The sequence below is a fragment of the Melospiza georgiana genome, chromosome 14 (genome assembly GCF_028018845.1).
Source record: "Melospiza georgiana isolate bMelGeo1 chromosome 14, bMelGeo1.pri, whole genome shotgun sequence".
Classification (NCBI taxonomy): domain Eukaryota; kingdom Metazoa; phylum Chordata; class Aves; order Passeriformes; family Passerellidae; genus Melospiza; species Melospiza georgiana.
In genome coordinates, this window is record NC_080443.1 from 6793086 (window position 1) to 6814910 (window position 21825).

At 43.1% G+C, this 21825-nt stretch overlaps 1 protein-coding gene across 8 annotated transcripts in view; it reads right to left on the minus strand.

Annotated features, from left to right (window-relative positions):
* The window catches only part of ZNF536 (zinc finger protein 536), a 344528-nt gene that overhangs the window by 92895 nt on the left and 229808 nt on the right, over positions 1-21825 (minus strand). Inside the window, exon 11 of one of the 8 annotated variants that reach the window (XM_058034048.1) lies at positions 18991-19803. The exons of the other annotated variants lie outside the window; for them this stretch is intronic. Coding sequence (XP_057890031.1) covers positions 19790-19803 — 14 coding nt within the window. The 3' untranslated portion in view covers positions 18991-19789. Of the gene's footprint in view, positions 1-18990; positions 19804-21825 lie in introns of those variants that run through there. 8 annotated transcript variants of the gene reach the window in all.

Consider the following 21825-nt stretch of genomic DNA (forward strand, 5'->3'; position numbering starts at 1 on the left):
CACACCATTCATCCACAAGTACACCCAAACCTTTCATTTGAGTTGGGTTGTACTTGTGGGTGCGTGGCATTCTTTTCTCTCTATTTGTTCTCCATGTATAATTTAGACTACATTTTGCTTTAGAGACCCTTAGTGGATAAGGAAAAGAAGGCAATAACAATATGTTGATTTATATCACCGTGAAACATTTTTCCCCCATACTTCAAAGTAATTTTAATTGAATTTAATCCTCTTGACTTTCATTTACTTATAAATGAGTTTTAGTTGTAATGTTAGAATGAAACAGAATTCAGCAGTTAACAGGTTTTTAGTGTTTTTGATTATAGATTATTATATAATGTTTCTTGGGCTAGAAAATACTGAATGCTAAATACTGTCCCATATTAGATCATTTTAAAACCTTCCTCTCTTCTACAAGTAGGAGAGAGGCATAACAATTTATGTTAAAGTACAGTTCATTTAAAGAAATAAAAATGTTTGAGGAAATGATTAAAACAGCTGCAAATCACTTACCATTTTATGTTCATGATCAAGAATATATCCAATCAGAAAAATGAAAAAAACCCCAAATAACAACCAAACAAAAAACAAATTAGTATCTTCCAAAGGAACTATGCCATGCATGATTCCATCAGTTGTGAGGGCACATTTATCATATTTTAACTCCTCATCCATAGATCATAGGACACTAAGATCCCAATTCATTAAAAATTGAATACTCTATTTAAGCTGGATGTTCTTATGCTGGAAGAAAAAGCATGGAACAGTTTTGGCTTTTTTTTTCCCCCCTCTGAAAAGTCACATTTTGCCATTTGGTTCCACCTGGACAGCGCTCCTCAGTTAATTGCTACACAATTTTAGAGCTTCATTATTGAATGCACAAAAGAAACTTCAAACAAAAAAAATGTCTGCTATGAAAATTACAGAATAATTCCCACCTGCCCCCATGCACACACCCATGCAACCCTTCCTGCTGCCCCAGCTTTAAAACTCAGTTTAGCAGTCACGATGTACATGAACTCATCTTGAAGCCTGCCAGCCAGTCCCCTAAGCACGGGCAGCTCCTGGGGGTGTCCCCACGGCTGTCCCTGCTGCACCCCCAGCTCACTCCTCAGCAGGCACGAGTTCCCAGCACAGCTTCCAGGGCCCAGGCAGCCCTGACACAGCCTGGCACTCTCAGCTGCTGACTTTGAAGACAGCACTTTGAAACAAGAAGTTTGGAAGCACCAGATGATCTAGTCTGCTAATGAATGAGATCATCATAATGAGGATCTAGTCTGCTAATGAATAAGCTGGGTGTGCAGGATGGGCAGGAGCAGCAAACAAGCTTTTTCTGGGTTTCTGAAGAGATGGGGATGGCTTTGAAATATTTAGCAGGAGACTTTCCTGTTCTCTGCAGAAACATGGTCAGATGCAGGATATACAAACACAGTACCTGTCATTTTAAAATATGTCTGCAATCCCTAAGGATCTTAGCTGCCAATATGCAGAATTATGTCTTTCATAGCTATAAATCTAATTTTGGTATTAGCTTTCAAGTTAGCACATGCTAAGTTTGCCTTGCTTACTGAGGTCTTCTGCCTTTCATACCACCACACAAAATCCCACATTTGAAATGCACACAGAGATCTTTCTTGTTCATGGGAGCAAGGATATTCCTTCTGTTTTCAACTCACGATGCAAAAAAAAATCCCCTACTTGATAAACTAGGAAAGTGCAAACCACTCCTCTCCCAAAACACATGTATTGCTTAGGTATCAACAATTTGTTTTTCTTACGCAAAAATCACTTATTTAGTAAGTTTTATTGAAATGCTTTGTGCTGATCAAGAGAACATGGTAACTCCACTCCTAACATCTGAAAACTTTCTGCCTTTTAGCAAATTTCAGAACTATTCATGTGTACTCTGATATAATACATTTATTGACCCTGTCAACGCACCTACTGCCAGCTAAGCTTACACAACACAAGGAGTTATTTTTTCCAGGGAAAAGCCCATCAAAGCCAAGAGAAATTGCCTGTTTGCATTTGCATCCACTGTTATGGAAGAGCACAAGATGGAAAATGAAGACGATGTGTAGATGCAGAAGTGCTGTTATTAAAGGTGTGCATGCAGCAAGCACCATCCCACAACTCTCACTCCTGTAACCACTGCATCCTGCTCTACAATAACAACCTGCTTCCTATTCAAAGTAATCACTGATGAGGGCAAATCTTGAATTTTTAATGCTGCCTGATGTAGGCAGCCCAATGCTCTAAATGAGAAAAAAAAAAAAAAAAAAGACCTGGTCCTAAGAGAGGCATCTGTCTATAGACTCTGCTTAAGAAAATTAAATGGGGCAAATAAAGTACTTCAACATAAAGTTTGAAGGAAATTCCAATTAAATGCCTTGTCCTAAATAGACAAGTGTGGATTGACTGGAGTTTTTCCTTAAAGAAAAAATTTTCTAATCATTCCCCATGCTGCTATCACACATGGACGAAGTTCTCCTCCATTCAGCAGCAGCCACCTGTGTTTGACAGACAGACAGACCTCTTGGTTTGCTGCAGCAGGAGATGCCTGTGGGACAAGCAGGCATATGAAGAAAGAAAAGGTGGAGAATAAAGTTCTCCCCAAGAGTCTGGCTCTTCAGAAGGTGAAAGAAGTGGTCAAGGAAAGCTCCCTGTAAGAGAGGACTTCAAAGTTTACTGTCAGTATTTTCCCACTTCTGGCTGATGCACAATAGCAGCTCATACTGCTGGGGGGCTGTTATGCCACAGCATGCTCAGAACATACCCTAACCCTTTCAAGTACTGTCAGTACCAGCTATGGATTCACTAAGTGCAAGAGGGGTTAAAGGAATAAAGCAATCTGATGGTCCCATTTTTTTATTTATTCAAGTTTCTTTCTAGGAGTACACAGGAATTGGAATTGCCCCCCTTTTTCTTGCATATACAGATGCTTGTTACTAATTACCACAGCTGAGAATGTGACCTGAGAGCTGAACTGCAGCAAGAGCTGCAATCTCTATTCTTGTTCTCCAAGGCTGCACCACTGATCCTGGAAGTGGGAAAGGTGATATTTAGAATTTGTCAGGAAGATTGAGAAAAGTATTACAAGCTTTGTTTTACACAATCTACTGCTCTTCAATTTTTGAGGTCAATTCCAGAGGTTGGGTGTTACCCTGGGTCAAAAATCAGAAATTCTGATTGAAGCAATGTGTGATTCTCTGCACAGAGGGAAGAGGTGCTTGGAGAAGGCAGGTGCCACTCTTGTGGGAGCAGGTGCAGACACTTGTGGGAGCTAAGATAACCTCACTGCCCACAATCCTGGGGAGAGCCTGCCCCAAAAACGCCCACTCCAGTTGGAAGGAGGAGCTTTGTTTGGCTTCCTTTGGAGGCACTGTGGCTGCCAGGCGTGCAGCCCCACAAAAAGGCATAAGTTATTCAGAATTAGAGACCACTCCCAACTTAGGATGCCACTGGGAAGTGCAGGAGTGAAGCCCTGTGGGACCCCCACCTGGCCACTGCCTCCTGCAGCAGGAGCCTCTGCGGTGCTGCTGCTTTAAAGCCTTTTAGCACTTCGTAAAGCAGCCCTTAGCAGGCCACAAAGTTTACTCACTTCCATATGAGCTGTAAACAGCAGGATGGGAAAGTCTGGCCTTCACAGAGGGGGGGAGGAAAGGTTTCACTTCTTCAAAAAGCCCTGGGTGAGAGAGGAGACAGGGTATCCTCCAGTAGACACAGGCCCACGGTGGGCTGCAGCATGACAGGAGGAGTGAAACCTGGCCAGCACCAAACATCATCCACTGCAAACCACGTGGAGCAGATGAGAAACCAGCTAATTTTATCTAAATACAGGGACAGGCTAGACTAAGTACCTGGTGTTTTCAATAATACCGATATCCCCAGTTACTAAAATCATGAATGCTAGTTGGTATTAGTAGCAACAAATGAAGGAACCTACACAACCAGTGAGACTAAAACATGATGCAGAAACCATGCTATAAGTGACCAGAGCACCAACAATTACAGACTGCTTAGAAGCAACACCTTTATCCAGTGATTTATATTTTCCATGAATCAACCCAACCCACTTCTAGTTGTGCGTTAAATGAGGTTAAAATTACTATTACCATGAAAAGTCAAAGAATTTCATTTAGTATTGTCTCAGCACACAGCCCAGAATATGAGAACTGAGAATGTCTGATGTGGTACAATACTATCGTAAAAATATGACTGAACTGTGTAGCAAATTCTCAATGCTAAATGGGATATCAGCGTGTGGTATTCCATATTCTTGACCTATGTAAGATTTGCCTGTTCTGTAGCTTTTGATACCCACAGAGCTCACACTGGGTTTGTACTCTCTTATATCTTTTTATATGCCCATAAACATTAAAAACATTATAACTAAAATGTGAGAATGGTCTGCACCTGATTTTATCAGGTGTTATGCTAATACACCATGTTAACGAGCTACACTAGGAATATTGAAAATGCAATAGCATCTTAATGCAATATTGATAAAAGACTGATATTCCTGCTCTTTCTGTCTCACTTGCAACAGTGCCTGGCAAATTATAGCTGTAGTTTCATGATCATAAACTTAGAGGAAACATGCTCAGTGTCTGTCAACAGTTGAAAGTAGGATTCACCATGCATTTGTGCCTATCTTCTTCATAAGATGTTTAATGCACTGTGTTTTGCAGCAGAGCTTATACTTCATGTGACCAATATATGGAACTCCTTCTGTGTAATGCGAGATCATGTAATAGCTGTAGTAAACCAAATGTGCAATAATATTTATATACATCTGCTTTACATATAGGGTAGCAGCATGCACATCCACACACATGAGATTCAGCTCTGTGTATATATATAAATATATACATATAGCAGTGCAAATTAACTCTTCAAAGGCTTGAAATAACTTTCTGTTTGCTTTTGTTTGTGGAAATGGAGTTACATGGAGCTTGCCAGCACCTCTCACAAGGAAAGAGGGATGGAGGGGCAACCAGCCTTTTAATACCTTGAATACCTGAGTATTTCCACAACTCTGAGTATAACTCTACTAACATAGTATGAACATGATCATATATTTACCAACATACAGCCCATTTCAGCCACCAGTTATCAAAGTTCTATTTGATTTATAAATAAAACACTATGAGAAATTATTCCATAAGATTAGGAAGCAAATTCAGCTTCTGTGCAATTCAGCAGACTTTAAAGGATTGCTATAGAGAAGAATTTGGTTCTCCAAATCTAATGTATTCAAGGAGTTTGGAGAAAAACTGATTTTTTTTTAACAAGAGTTTTATAGATGTCTGCTAAAACCTTAATAGAAGCTTTGAGCCAGAAACTTCTATAATTCAACCCCTGAACTTTTGAACAACAATTTTATTTAGAAAGTTGATTTATTCATAAGTAAATAGGATACAGTGTGGATGAAGTACAAGGGATCAGGAGGCAGTTATTAGATTTATAAGTACAAAAGCCTCACTGTTGCAGACAGTGGAGGCTCAGCAGTTACTGTACCTTTCAAAACTAATATGTAACCATATCTGTTTTAAAAGAGTGATTCATATTACTCCGAATGCATGAGAAACTCTTTCTCATCCCCACCACAGGAAACTTGAGTCTGATTTTAATGAGCTTCAATTGGAATGTGGCCTTTGAAAAGTAGTGCATTTGAAAAGATGGAACATTAAATTTTGTAATGATGTAAAACATCTTCAATTTTTGACAGGACAATGGTGCTTATTGTGCTTTATGGGCCCAGTGGTGATTCAAAGGTCACTTTGTATATGACTCCACAGACAGGGGCAGCAGTGAATGAAAATTAGGTTACATGTGATCAGCTTTATTATTAATCAGATGAAAATGGATTTTTAACATTTTTCTAATGAGCAACAGAGAAAGAAGAAAATACCATGAATAAAACTACAAGAAGGAACAGCAAGACCAAAATGCACAATGTGCATAACCAAACTAACGTGTATTAAATCTGAAATCCTTAAATACTGTCTCAAGAAATAAAATGCAGCTGCATATTTTTGTGTCATAAATATATAGAAAACTGCTGAAATACCTACTGTAATTTACTATCTCTGTCCTTTGTTTATAACTAACTAATGAACTGATTTCTTCGTACAGTATATTATAGTAGCACCAGATAGCAGTGCTATGGTTAAGGTTGTGTCAGCATTTCCATTATAAATCCTGTTTTTCAGGGGTTTATAACTCAGCTGTGAAAATGCAGCCCAGGCTAAAACTTGGCGCGCAAGGTCTCTGCCAGGAAGCACATTTATTTTACAAATTTCCCCAAAATGTCTCTTGGAATGTTGTGGGATCATATGAACACGAATTATACAAATACAGTAAAAGTTTACTAGTTTAATACTCAGCACTTGTTTATCTATAGAAACAGGTTTGATTAAAAAAAAAAAAAAAAAAAGGCAGCAGCTTGTCCCTTTACAAAATGACAGCCTAACACACCTTTGCCCTGGAAGGAGCAAAAAATTAATATTTTAAAATCCTGTGAAGCATCACTCCTAAGCAGAACACTGTTTTTGAGTACCCAGGAATATTTTCATGCTAAATAAAACACAGTGCTACAGAATTAGATTGTTGAACATTTACCATTGGGTCCTCACACTGTGAGTGAACTTGCATTAAACCTCACATTAATAAAGCGCTTAATCACAAGAAGCCTGTGTGTCTAGCTCTGTGTTTGGCTCAGCCAAATGCCATTTGGCTATCAAAGACCTGTTTTGATTAGCAACTAGTGCCAAGAAGCAGGGAGAGGAGTGGCTCACAGAAACGAGAAATGTTTCTTTTTGCAGTTAATCACCCAAAGAGGAGCAGAAAATACCACAGAACAGCAATGGCTGAGAAGCAAATCCAAAATCAGCCCCAATGACAACAAAACAGCCCAGGTCCCATCCTGCCAGTCACCAGGGCTCACAAGGCTCTGCTGTGGGAAGCTCCTGGCCAGGGCTGGAGCCACCTGATCTGGGGCACCCTAATTTCCAACTTCCCAAAGTGGAGCAGCGTCACTGATGTGCCTCAAAGGAGCAGTGGGCAAACAATGCAACGGCCAAGTTACAGCAGCAAAAAGCACCAGTCAGCACAGGAGACAGTGTTATATGAGAGTCTGGGAGTATTTTCTATCTTTCAAACAGATTTACTGGGATATAAACGGGTGAGGGGAGGGGGGCAGCAGACAGGGGGGTAAGGAGCACTGCATGCTCCCTCCCTGCTTTCTCACACAGCACACACTCCCAGGCATGGCAGGGGGGAGTGGACCTGTCCTCCTGCCCATTTGTGCTGCCCATGCCCAGCCTGACCTGGGTTTTTGACACTGGCTTTTTCTGAAAACACCCCATGAGTCCATAGAAGGATGGCTGCTGCATCCCAAGCAGAGCTGCTATCCCCTCCCACACAGCATTAGAATACATAGAAGATGCTGGTCAACCTTCTTCATGCTGCTGCCTCTGTCCAAAGCCTTACATCTTCAGGTAAGCTGCAACCCCGAGCAGAGGAACAATGGCAAAGGTGCAGCAGAACTCAGGCAGTGCTGGCTGGGTGCCCCAAAAACCACAGCAGCACAAAACCCACAGGCCCAAGGAGCAGCTGCCTCCCACAACCACTTCTCTCTGATAAGCACCTGAACTGCAGGAAGAGTTTCTTGCACAGCCGTCCTACATCTACACAAGATCATCCACAGCCTTGGTCTAAGGCTGCTGAAACAAAACCACTCACGCTCCAGCACAATCATCATGGATGTCCCATCTGCCATGGAAGGACACGAGACAAAAATCACTCAGGCACATTCACAACTGTTTACATTAAACAATGCAAAGGAGAGAAGGCTGTGAGAACAAACGTGCTGCAGCTTACACTGAGTCATGCGTCAGCCCTGCAGAACCATGAGCCAGAGGGTCCTTCCCCAGCCCCACAAGCCCATAGAGGCAGACAGATGCTCTATTGCAGCTGCAGAGCCAAGCTGCCCACACAAAAAACAAGCTCCCTGCAGAAGCAGGAACATTTGACCGACTGGTGGCTGAAGACACAGCATTTGCCAACAAGAAAGACAAACCAAATGTTATTGACAGCAGAGGGTTGGAGGGGAAAGAAATGTCTGAAATCCACCACATTGAGTCTGCATGGCGCTAACGTTACCCACTGCAAAGCCCAGACAGGGGCTGCACAAGGCTCCTGGCCCTCCACCCCAAACACATTCAGAAAAGAAAAGAATTCAGCAAGGTCTTACTGTGGTTCCAGGGTTCTTCTTGCTCTCCTGCAGGAAGGGGCTGTAGCAGAGAGGTGCACCCTGTTTAACCAAGGGAGAGCAGCTGGACCCTATCCCTGGCTAACAATGTTCACCTGCTCCACTGGTGCTCCTTTAGCCTCCCACTCTCTCTTCACACCAGGCAGCCTCACCCAAACAGAATTTTATGTGGGGCATTTTCCTGATTTCCAGCTTATTTCTGGGGGAAGATACAGGGATCATTACTTTTCCATGTATTTTATATTAGTTTGTGATCCTGCTCCTGAGGAGGGCAGGGAGCACTGAATCCTGTTGGTATATTTTGAAAAGGAAGAGGGGGGAAGCAATCTAAAACACTCATTCTGTTAAACAAAGATGCAAAATGGATCTCTAACTGGTGTGTGGGTCAGTTCCTAATGAGAGTCTGTTCCATTGGCAGTCTGACTGTTCCATGTCAGTCAGTGATGTCTGACTATCCCAGGCTGCAATGTTAATGTATGTTTCTTTAAGAAAATACATAACATTTGCAGTATAATGTAGAGGGTATGCCATAGTGTTTTTGATTATTAAGCTAAATAGCCACGTAAAATGAGTATAGCATATTGGCACTAATTCCTGCTGTACTGAGGCTCCTTTGTGAAACTAGTTAATTAGTTTCCCCCAACCCACCCCCCCATCCAAAACTTTGCTTGAATAAATTTGTGGTTAGCACAAGTATGAAGAATTCTGCTTTTCTTGGCAAATTTTTTCTCTCTTCCCCCATTTTCAAAAGAAACTTCCCCCATCTATTGGGATGGCAGTGTTCGTCTCGGATAAAGATGACTGGCTGAAGAAGTAACATTAGCAAAAATTTATTTTGAGTAGCAAAACAGCTGCCCATATTTTCTCTCAGCATAACTGTCCATCACACCATAAGGTGAACCAACAGATTCTGCAGACTGTTATAAACATGTTAATTCTTTAATAAATTAGCCACAAAAGAAGTGTTAATTAACTAGTAAAAATGTTTAGGGATTCTGTGAGAAAAAACAATCATAAGGATTGAAAAATGTATGCTTAGCAATATGTAAAAAAATACAGGTTTTTAACTCAGTTTCTGAGACTTTTACAACAAAGTACAGAGAAAGACAGATGAAATTATGTTCTGACTACATGCGCTGAATAAGCCCAAAGGGAACCTCTGTATATAGTTATCAGTGGCACTGAAATCTGCTTAGGAAAGCAACAAGTCTTTTGTTCTGTTGACAACAGTTATTACAATTAATTCATTTTGTGATTGGTATTTGCACTGAGTGACAAGGTGTTATTTTACCTCAGTAAAAGTTAAAATGGTAATACCTACATGCGAAATAACACTGAGTTTGCTATCACTCACTCAAGAAAAGAAAAGGCTCTGTTCAGAAATGCCTGCTCAGCCACCACTCCTGCAAACCTGAAGCGTTAGCATCAGGCTTCTCCCGCTCTTATTTCCTCAGATTTGTGGTTTTGCTTTTCTAAAAGTTTATTTGGGAAGAAAAAAAGAATGGGGAAAAAAAATGCCTGCTTTTTGCTGCGTGACAGAACAAAGCATCAGTGAACAGAGCAAGGGGTCTGCAAAGGCTGGGCTGTAGTTAGGGGTGAGATGCTGGCTGTAGATGCAGGCAGCCTGCCCGGGGTGTCCGTGCTGGGGGACACGAGGTGCCGTGTCTGGAGTGCCCCAGCCGGGCTGCAGCAGCAGCAGCAGCCGCCGGCACACCCGGGCTGGCTCTCGGGGCTGCCGGGCGAGAACTCTCCCCTCCCGGGACAGAGGCAAGCACAACCGTGGGCAGGGTGCTCTCCGTGCCGTGCCTGGGAGCCGCAACAAGGGGAGTCCATATCCCCGGGCAGGCTGTGCTCTGTGCCGGTGGGATGCTCTCTGTGCCCCACAGCAGCGGGCTGGCTGCGGCTCCGATCCTCGCGGGGACACGGGAGGCGACGAGCGCCAAGGGGCCAGAGCAGGGTGTCTGCGGCCAGAGGCACGGCAAGGTGCCGGGCAGGTGCTGGTGCTGCGGGCACAGAGAGCTCAGGGCTCCGGTGCCCGTCCCGGTGCCGCAAGGCGGGAGCGCTGCGGGGCCCAGGGGATCGGGCAGGGCAGGGCACGGCCAGCAAAGCCGAACCCCATGGGTACAGCCACACCTGGGGGGCTCTGGCCCTTCTCTGGGACACCCAAACCCCATGGCTACAGCCACACCTGGCTCTGCAATACCTGAGCCCCATGGCCACAGCCACACCTGGCTCTGGCCCCTCTCTGCAATACCTGAGCCCCATGGATACAGCCACACCTGGCTCTGCAATACCTGAGCTCCATGGCTGCAGCCACACCTGGCTCTGGCCCCTCTCTGCAATACCTGAGCCCCATGGATACAGCCACACCTGGCTCTGGCCCCTCTCTGGGATACCCAAACCCCATGGATACAGCCACACCTGGCTCTGGCCCCTCTCTGGGACACCCAAACCCCATGGATACAGCCACACCTGGCTCTGGCCCCTCTCTGGGATACCCAAACCCCATGGATACAGCCACACCTGGCTCTGGCCCCTCTCAGCAATACCTGAGCCCATCTGCATAGGGAGCAGGCCCCACAGCTGCTTGCTAGACTCTCAGCTGCCCATTTTTAGCAGGAGAAAGACAAAGCAAGGAGTGAGGAGCATTAGATGATATAAATTTTACTTTTTGTAGCAGGACCCAGCAAACCAAGGAAAGTTTGCAGCACTAGCAAATGGCAAATAATCCATTAGCTATGGATATTTCAGCACGTCTCTACTTTTATTATGAGTTAGCCCCTCTAAACCATTGACTTAACAGAGAATCATTATAAATCCCCATTTTGAATTTTTTTATTAGCAGTATTTATCACCTTCTCAAAATCAATCCTATATTTTTAAATTAAAACAAATGACTACTTGTACTGCAATCAATATGAGTACATTTCCCTTTTTTAAAAGGAGAAAAAATGGAATACAAAGAAATGTCCTTCTTTGGCTGCATCAATCCAATTTCAATATAATTCAATATTTAATAAATATAATCCTCCATGTCTGTGCAGGGAAACATCATAAAAAATGTAAAAGGTTTCTTGGTCTCCAATAACTTGTATGAAACAAAGTGTTTCCTTATTCCTTCCATAAATACTGCAGTCGTATGCTACTATGTTTTGTTCTTCCTGCTTATTAGAAAGAGTTTTTTCTGATTATGTATAAGAAAGGTGGTTTACATATTTCATGATTAAAAATCCAAAATGCCTACCTACCATCTCCAGAAAAATATCATCTTTATCTCCTTATACTTCTTTGACTTGTCATTTTTGAAAGGGCAAGAAAGAAAAACCTTATATAATACCTAATTTGTACATCTGTGGTTTCCCTCTGACTTGCATAGGCACCATATGTTTTTAATTATCATAATAGCCTTAAAGAACCTGTTCAGTGGGAAACACATATGATCCTTTTATTAGTGGTTTGCAATTTAAACAGTTTTAACAGAAAAGGTCTGGCTATAAGGGACTGAGAAGCACAAAGGTCTAAAAACCCTGTTATTGACCTCTGAAAGCCTGAGTTCAGATCCCACCCACTGAGGTGGGACCTGGCTCTCCTGCCTCTGACAGAGGTAATCAGTTGCACGTGAAATGGCTCTTCTGGACCTTAAAAGACATAATCTCCAATCTCAAATGACTTGATGTTTCAGTCAGCAACTGGCAGAGTGAAACCAGGGTCTGTGAACACCACCCTGTACCCACTCTGTGCCTGCTCCTGCCTAGCAAACACTCTCACAGCCATGGTGCTGTGGGAGAAGCCCTGCGAGCTCCAAAAGCCCAGAATTTCAGCAATTCTCATGAGTCATTGCCCTTTCAAATCCCCAGTTTTGTCCTTTATGCAAACGCAAGACTGGTGAGCACGCCAATATCCCAGTCATTCGGAGGTAGGAATTAAATTTAACAAGTTCAATTCACTCCTGATTCTGGACATCTAAACACATAATCAGTCTGATAATGTTATTAATTATCATTCAAGTGACAACCTTTGACACTGGCATGCTCCCACAACCTCCCTACTCCAACAACTCAAACAGAAAATCGTTGGCATGAAAACCCACAGTCTTATGAACAGAAATTGCAAATAAGCAGGCACTGAACATACAACGGGGAGTGAGCAAAATCCCCCTTTTCAGAGAGAAAGCAGAGGCTCACACAATAGCACAGTCACTTTACCCAAAATGAAATTCTGCACAACTTCATCCCAAAACAGATAATTTTCACCCCAAACAAAGGTCTGTGGGGAGAAGAGGGTGGGGAAGGGAGCCTAGCTAAAATTACACTGAGGATGGAAGTCGTTATGGCTCCATCTCAGGAGATGGATGGTGTCCTCATTAGAACGAAGCTTTATTTAGATGGACAGACAGAATCCTTATTAGAACATTAGGCTGAAAAGTTTAAATGTCAGGAAATACAAAATTAGGATTCTGCAAATAAATGCTGACTTGGAGAAAAAAATACTTAGAGCTTCCAGTACAGATCTCACTGGAAATACTTAGGAAAAAACGCAATCATTCAGGAATTGCAATCTCCTGTGCCAATCTAACCCTTCAAGGGTATTCTTGGAAAACTCTGTTTCACAAAAGTCAGAGGAGATCCCTTTTCTTGGGCAAAGTGGTTTCCACTCATGATCTGATGCTATCAGCTCCATTCCTGGCTGCCCACTGAGCCCAGAGGGAAGAGAGGAATCAGGGCCTACCATCTCCCACCACCCATTCCAGGAAAAGCCCATCCAAAGGAGAACATGCTAATGTTGGAAACCCATTTCCAGCTGCACAGACCCCAAAAACTGTGAATTAGCCATTCTTTGCCCTTCCCTGTCTCATTCCCTAATCTCAGGCCCTCTGCTTTCTCCAGGGAAACTCAGGTATTTTGCAGTGATGGAAAGACAAGCTTAATTATTTTGCATACAAAAGAGATGGTCATAGTTTTCCATTTTACCTGCAAGCTAATGGATCTTGGGATACCAGACGTGGATGCTCAAAATCCCCTCTGGAGCCCTTCTGGTGATTTGTCGTCTCTTGGTTGCCTTTGGTGCACACGGATCTCTGCCGAGGTAATATGTGAGCTATTGCACACTAAAAGCAGATTTTTGAGAGAGGAAGCTCAGGTACAGACACACACACACCCACCCCTGCCCAGGCACCCTCCACCCCCTCATCCTGCACCGTGCAGGGACCTGAGGAGGCTCCTCTCATCCCCCAGGCTTTGTGGGCCAGGCAGCAGAGGCACGGCAGGGTTTGCTGGGACAGCGGAGCTCTGCAAGGTGTGGGCCTGGTGCCTGTCCCAGGGTCATGGGGAAGGCTGTGGGTGCTGCTGTCCCCCATGCCTTGCTGGGACACACCCAGACAGCTGGGGACATGGAGATGCTGACTGAGCTCACCTGAGCTCCCCGTTCCTCCTGTGTGCAGTAGCTGATGGCAGAGGGTCACCCACCTGCCCATCATGGGCCTGCCCCCTTTGCCAGGGGCCTCCTCACTGAGCCAGGCCTCTAGGCCTCCTCACTGAACTTTCTACTCGGGCCAGAAGGGGATGCTTATAGAAATAGATTTTCTGCTGGAAAATGTAAAAGAAAAATAAAATCTTGCATTTGACCATCTAAATAAATATAGGCTTCTCTCTTTAGGAGTTTGGGGCTTTTGTTCCAACGTGAATCCAGCAGAAATTTAGCTTTCCTTTCACACAGCCTCACCCGTAGATCATCAGGGTGAAGTTTACTGGTGAACAGAGGTGCTCAGTGTTTAGCTTGCAGCATGGGGGGACAGCAGGGAGCACCATGGTTGCAGTCACACAGGCAGAGGATGATCACTGACCAGGCCAGCCTGACTTCCACACAGTCAGGTTTGTGCACCTCTCACACCACCTTCTAAGCAAGTGACTCTGCCAGTCCCCAGCAAAGGAGGGAGCAGGCACATCTCCCAAGATGTATTTCCTCACCTATGGAAACACACACAGGATCCATCCATCCCTCCCTCCATCCATCTCTTGAATTGATGTCTGCCACCACCAAGTACAGTCAGCCCAGGGACCCCTCATGCTGCAAGTCTCAAGCAACGTGCTTCTGCTTCATCCTCTTCTCCCACACACAGTTCTACCTTAAGAGAAATCCCAGCTCTGGGCCTGAGAATACTCTTTCTTTTTTTCTCTTTAAGGATCCTCCTTTCACAGTAAGGATCCTCCAAATTTCCAAAAAGTGGATAACAACAATACCACTGTGATCCCATCTGCACACAGCAATGGCACTGTAATGCATAGAGCATAAACCACCAAATTCCCACAGACAGCATCTGTCTTACTACAAACAATAGACCATTATCTTGTAAATAATTCTGATTAAGCTGCAGCATTTTCCCCAAACAAACAGTAGGGGAGCAGAGGGTGAGGATTTTTCTAGTGGGAGTGTCGGTTTTCTCCTTCCCCAGCACTGACACTCAGTTTTTTATTCAACTGATTGGCCCCCTCCTCTCCCTGCTCTGTCCCCCATGGCTTGGTTTTCATCTTCTGACCTTATCCTGCTGTCAATCATTTTGGCAACTAAAGAGGGAGCCGTCATGTTAATGGGATTCCCACCTCTATCCTTTGGGAAAGCTTTTCAGTTTGTTTTCTTCTTTTTCACCCCAATGTACAGTTATATAATGATTAGTGAATACACCCACAAGCCCTCCCATTATTAAACAGTTCTTCTGTCAGGGGATAGAAAACTCAGTGGCCCCACTGGGTGCTCCTTGGTGCTGGCCAGGGTTTGGGGATGTCTGGTTGTGTGGGTGATGTGTCTCAGTGTGTTTGGCATCTGGATGAACATGGCATGGCAGCAAACTTTCCTGGGTAAAAGCTGTCACCCTCTTCAGACTCCCAGCAGGGAGAGCAGAGCCCTCAGCTGTGGCAGTGGGGAGTGGGGCAGGCTTCTCCAGCCCCCAGGAGCAGCACACTGCTCTGCTCTGTTTCCAGCTGGCAGGCTGAGCCAGCAACAGGTTAACAAGCATAATCTGAAAGGATTTAAAAGAAAACCAAGCACACAGACTGGAACAGGGCTAGGTGTGCAAAGGGAAAATTGAAATGAGACACAATCAGGGCTAAGGTGGCCTTTTTCTGAGGTTCTCAAATTGATCTATGTGGCAGCTGTGAATTGAGGAGAGCCCCAAAGAAATCCTGAATTTCATCTTTAACCTATTCATCTCAATGCACAAACCTTTTCTTACATGTCTCTCTTGATAAATGTCCCATTTCTATATGGCTGAAGTGTTGGTTTTTCTTCTCTGCATCCTCTTAATTTGCCTTGTTATTCATGTGAGAATTTTGGGGTCAAACACAGTTCCTGGCTTGAGTTTAAAAAAAAATAAAGGAGCAAGGACTAACACAGGATGGGGGCATTGAAAAACAGGCAAGAAAAATTTTAACTTCCAAGTTGTGAACTGAAATCACTGACTTTCAATAAAAAACCAACGAGAGCCAATTCAGCCACCAGACTGGGATCTTCTGAGCACCATGGGGACCAGTCACAGTGCCCTGAACAGGAGGGACAAAGTGTGGCAGACAGTGTGGTGGGACCTCAGTCCTGACAGGGAGCTGCTCACACAGGGGAGCTGCAGCAGTGGGAGGGAGCAGCCCTGCAGACACTGGTGAGCCATCACCTGCCGTGGCTGCTGGCACACGGGACTGGGGCTGGCCTGAGGTGGTGATGGCCAAAACCTGCCAGCTCAGCCCAAAGAGCCCTGAGGTAAAAATTCATGGGTTTGGCAAAAAGATATTATGGTCAAAGCATGCCATAGCTGCTGCAAAGAGCCCTCAGCACCATTGCTGGGCACAGGCAGGGCTAAGAAAGGTTTTGGTGATGGGTTCTTGGGGTGCTCAGGAAATCAGGCTCACCCACAGTGCTGGGGCACCACAGCCTCATACACACCCAACCCCTATTTGCAACATGTGTTTATTTTCAGCAGGAAATTTTTATAGCTTACTGTGGTTATGTCAGAGAAGGAAGCTTTTGTACACTGAGGACTTATATAATGTTCTTCATCTTCAAAGTGCTTTACAAACATTAATTAATTCATTTATCCTCACAGCACTCCTACCAGGGAGATAAGTACTATTATTTTCCATTTCGTAATGTAGAATCCAAAGCAGAAAACTTATTTCTTTCCATGGTCAGTGAGTGAATCACAGGTAGACCTGCAGGAGAAGTGAGGATTGCCAGCTTCTGAATTGGTTCCCCCCCCTCCCCAAATCGTTTTTAAAAGACTTGTGTTCTGACAGAGTCATGCCACATATCGGGATATGCCTTGGGTTTTTCCTTCAGTAAGAGATAATTAAGGAACAATTCCCTCTCTGATCCCCAGCATGGCATGCTATTTTCTACCCCACTGGTGCTCTGCAGCTGAACAATGGCTGTTCTATGCAGGAAGGGCGCTACAGACGCCCCGGATCAGAGGAGATCGGCTTAAAGGAACTGGCTGGCCTTCGTCTCGCCCCACGGACAATGGGGCGGGCAAGGCAGCCTGGGTGCAATGCCTGACGTGGGGGTGGCTTCAGGGACACCTGCTTGTAAATGGCACTGCTCTGGGCAGGAGCCTCTCTTAGCTGAAATCACTCACACCCACTATACCTATCTAGAAATTTCATGTAGCAGGAAAATTTCTGTGGTTTCCAGTATTTGGGCTCGATCCCAGTATTTGGTCTCAGTCCTAAGTGTAATCCTTTGACATTCATGTGGGAGGGGTGCAGAGTGGTTCACCTCTGTGGTGCTGCTGTAAATAAACCTCTTTCCTGTCTGCTCCTCTCCAGCAAATGAGCGGCTGCTTCAAATGGCAATAACAGTTACTGTGAGCTTGAGAGGCTCGATTTCCAGACAGCTCAAAAACAAAAACTGTGACTGGGTCTTCTAAGGAAGTGTTCAGATCCAAGAACTTCAGGCAAAATCAGGGATGACAAACTGGGAAAAAATTCCCTGAAATTTTATCATTTCTGAGAAAGAGAATCCTTGTTACTGGAGACCTTGGCCACCCTGGTTTTTTTCCCACTTTATGTTTTTACAATAATCAGACTGCATAAACCCACAAACTTGCTAGGCAATTTTCAAGCTCAAAAAAGATACACTCATTAACAAAGTACGCCATGGCATACTGCAGAAGATATGACCATGTCCTACTGGGGAAAGGCCCCTACCTAGATGTTGCTTCAGAACAATCAGAACAATTGTTTGGTGATAAATGTTTTTTGCATATGACTCATCAACCCTTGAAAACAGGATTCCTTATATAATGCAAGTGCTGACACAGCCTTCACTTGAGTGGTGTGACTGCAGCTGTATAATTACAACTTTAGATTTGATGTTATGGACCTTAGGTTATGCCATTCAGACAAGTGCTCCATTGTAATACAGAGATATTTTTTCCTTAGTCATATTGCCCACAAGACAATAAGGACTATATTCACAGCTCACTGCATAGAAGTTTAGGCGTGGAACAGCCAACGGTACTCTACAAAATGAGATTATACCCAATGGGGGTTAAATGGATTCATAATTGCCACTTTTTCTTGTATTTTTTTTTCTGTGCTCCTAGTTGATACTTTTTTGGAAGTGCTCTCCAAATAAAAGGAAGAACAATGTCACACTGAGTCTGGATAAATGTTACAGTTGTCTCACAAATGCTGTATTATTTCTAGCCCTTCCAAAATAATATAATTGTCCTACTGCTGAACCACAGATTTTTCTCAGTATGACACAGAACACTAAAATGTCAGGTCCTGACTCATGGTGTTTTGGTGGAATAAATAAAAAGTACCAATATGCTATTCAGAAGGGGGAGCATTAATGAAGATGTGACACCAGGAGCCCCAGCCATGTTTTCCTTTAGCTCCCACTGCATGCTCAGCGGTGCTCCGGACAGCGGGCCACCTGTCAGGGACCCCATCCTGCAAACACTTACCATGGACCTGGGTGGTGCTACTGGCACTGGCAAGGCTGGCTGCTGCTTCTCCTAAGCTTGCTTTACCTCAGGAGAATCCTACGTGGGCCTGGGGAGGGAGGCTATCCTCAGGATGCTCACCGCACATTCTTCCCACGGGAAACCAAAGTGAGTGTTCAGGGTTATTTGCAGGATTGGAGCTGTGACTGCAGTAAGGCTGGGCAGGATTACCCAAGAAAGATCACTCTTTCTCTATGCTCCTTGTATTTGTCCACTGGGACAGGCCTTGCACACCCATCACTCACTGAGTCTGCGTTTCCAGCTGCAGCACTAGAACCCCGTATTTGGCTCACCCTGGCCGAGCACCCCGGCACTGATATTTACACACTTAATCCACCCACACTGCTCATCTTCAACCCAGTGCCTTCCACAAAAATTCCTACTGGATTTTAATAGTGACAGAGGAGAAAGAGCTCCCACATTCCCAAGGTATTTTCTGTGACAGAGGAAACAAGTTTACTGCCCCCCCTTATATACCTGCCTAACCATACATGGCACCATTCTAATGCCTCAAAAGATGGGATTTTTCATAAATATTATTCACAAGGCCAACAAGCACCTTTGTAGAGTTTTCCTCTCAAAGCATCAAATAACTGTGGATTTCATGAGTGGTCTTTTGTCTACCAAAAGGTACAACAGTTTCTCAGAGAGTTTTCTTGAATTAATCAACAAAATGACTCAAAACTGCACTAATGGTTAACAGCTTTTTTTTTTATTAGCAACACTGAGATAAGTTATTGAAGCATTTTAGTATTGTTTTACATTCCATTCAGAAGTGACCTAACTTGTAACTCCATATACATTTAAAGATATAGTTTGACACTTATTCAGAAAGCAACAATTATTAAAACTTACATACCTTCATTACCAGGAAACCTTAATATATTTTCTAATTACTTCCAACAATACTCTATTCCAAAGCACATGATAACCCACTAGAAGTTTACACATTTCACTTCAATCACAGGTTTTAAATTGTGGATGTCAGAGTGCTGTTCATTGAATTTTACTGTCTTTCTTGGTTAATATTGGAAAACCTGGCACAATATATTAAGCTAGAAATATTGCTTAAAGAATATGAAAAAAGATAACTACAGTATTTTTTCCTGCTAAAGCATTACAAAATACAGGACCATTAAAAACTCAAATAGAAATGACAATAAATAACCTTAAAAATGTTAAGAGAATTTTCACTCATACTAAAGTCCATTCCCTAAGCTTGCCAAACACATAAATAACAGAACATATTCAGGACCTCTATTTTTGTACTATTATGATGGTTTGTTATATATTGTGGATGTATTGTGTATACATATATTAATGCTTACACTTAAGGTATATATTTTTTTCTTTGCTGATACAATTAATAAGCCTCAGGTAATTATTTATCCCTGGCACTACAGGCATCTAGATAGGTGGGAGCAAAACTCAGAAATTCCAGATATGCAATACTGTGCATAACAAGATCATCTCTGCATAAAGATATCCTAGGTTCCTTAGATTACAAAGATGAATTTGGTTATTTATTCCTGAAAGCCTGTAACATAAAATTATAATTGCTGTCAAATTAATTGTTTAAAATTGGCCTCATAATAGGTATTAATCGTACACTTAGTTTTGACTTACAAGAATGTCTAAATTGCTCATGTTTATGAATAGTTATAGGAAATACTATACCTCAGACACAAGAATGTATATTCCTCAACCAAAACACAAACCAGAGCATTGTCTCACTTTGGAAAGACCTGGAAACATCTCTATGCCTCTGCCTAATCCTAAATTATAATTTAAATTTGACCTGGATATGACAAAAACAATAAGAATATATTGTTTGGGAGATGAAACTTAGAGGAAAAATCATACAGCTCTAAGCTTACATCATTATTTTGTCTCTGCAAAGAAAAGAAAAGCCTTTCTGTGCTAGGGATTTGCCTTGGTGCGGCTGGCCACTGATGTCTGAAATCAAGGCACATACCAAGGCCTCCTTTTGCAAACACAATCCCCCTTTCAGATGTGGTGCTAGGAGGGACTGAATGCCTCCAGTCTCTCTGGGAATAGGAGGTACTCAGCACTTAGCTGTATCAGATATTTTAGGGGTTAATTTCCAGAAACATAAATGGAATGGGAATGTCACACTACAGCATGAAGAATGGTAAGAACTAAAAGTTTTCAACAGTAAACAAAATGGTGATACTGAACTTGTCGCCTGACCAATTTCTGATACAACAAAATACAATCAAATTAAATTACATGAAAATAGCAATGAAATTTAAAGTCAAATAAACATAGGACCTGATTCTGCAATCCTTAGTCATGTAAGTAGTGCTACTCATCAGGAATGAGGGATGCAAGACTGGGCCCTTAGCTTCTGCTTAGGAAGTCAATGTTGATTCAGACAGTATCTCTTCTAGCCAAAAATATGCAGCAAAAGGAAAGTAACATAAACAAGGCTAAATGTCAACAGTGTTTGCAGACTTACAGACACCATCCATTTGTTTGTACTGAAATGACTAGCGAACCATTTGGCAAATACAATGCTATTCACAGACCAGCCCTTTTATCCAGCAACACAAACTTCACTGGATCACTGGCATTCCCAGTTAATTAAAAAAAGGAAGCAAGCCATATGAGTTTGGTTTGATATTGCCATGCAAATGGCACTGTGACATCCAGAAGTGTGTCTGAAACCCAGGCGGGGGCCGAGGTGCTGATCTCCTGCTCAGAGGAACAGTTTGTACTCTAAAAGCTGCCCTTGGACCTCCTAACTGAAACTAAGAAACCTCTTCAAATGCACGATAATGGGGTAAAGAAAAGCCTGCTGTAAAACTTCCATATCATTTCATTCTGCCTTGAAGGAAAAGAATATTCTGGTTACTCCTCCAACTGCAGATCAGGACAAAGCGTTCCTTAAGTGCATTGCATGGTATTGTAAATGGGCAGTGCTACAATTTGCTGCAGTAGGATGACCTTCCATTGCCTCAGAGCTGTCCTAGAGCTTGGATATATCAGGCCTTTTGCTTCTTAATACAGATTTTGTAATTTAAAAGTTCTGCAATAAGGATTCAGGTAAAGCCATCACAAATAATTAAAAATCTTTTTCCGTGTTTCATGTGTTGGTGGTAGTTCTGACGGGGTTAGCATTATGATCTTTTTGGTTTTGACACCTGTGGCAATAAGCAATTTACAATAACTAAATTCACTAGTTAAACATTGGGGTAGAGCACTATAATTATGTGACAATAAAGCTGTAATAATCTGCCACAATTGATCTTCCCCTTGCCCAGCCCTCTTGTCTGCGCTGCAGTTCCACATTTGGAAGGTATTTCAGAAAGTTACAATGCTGAACATTTTAATAATTCTGTGCAATGCTGAAAGCTTTCTGCTGCAAAGGAAACTGAAAGTGCTCAGCCCTTTGCAGGACCAGAACTCCAAAGCTGCTCCCATGTATCAGAGGGGCCCTGCCCTGTTTTCATACAGTGAAAGAAGTGATAATGGGGTGGAGCCTGTGCAGGAGAAAACAGCACTAATTGCAGAGGAAAGCAAGCATGAATGGAAGCAA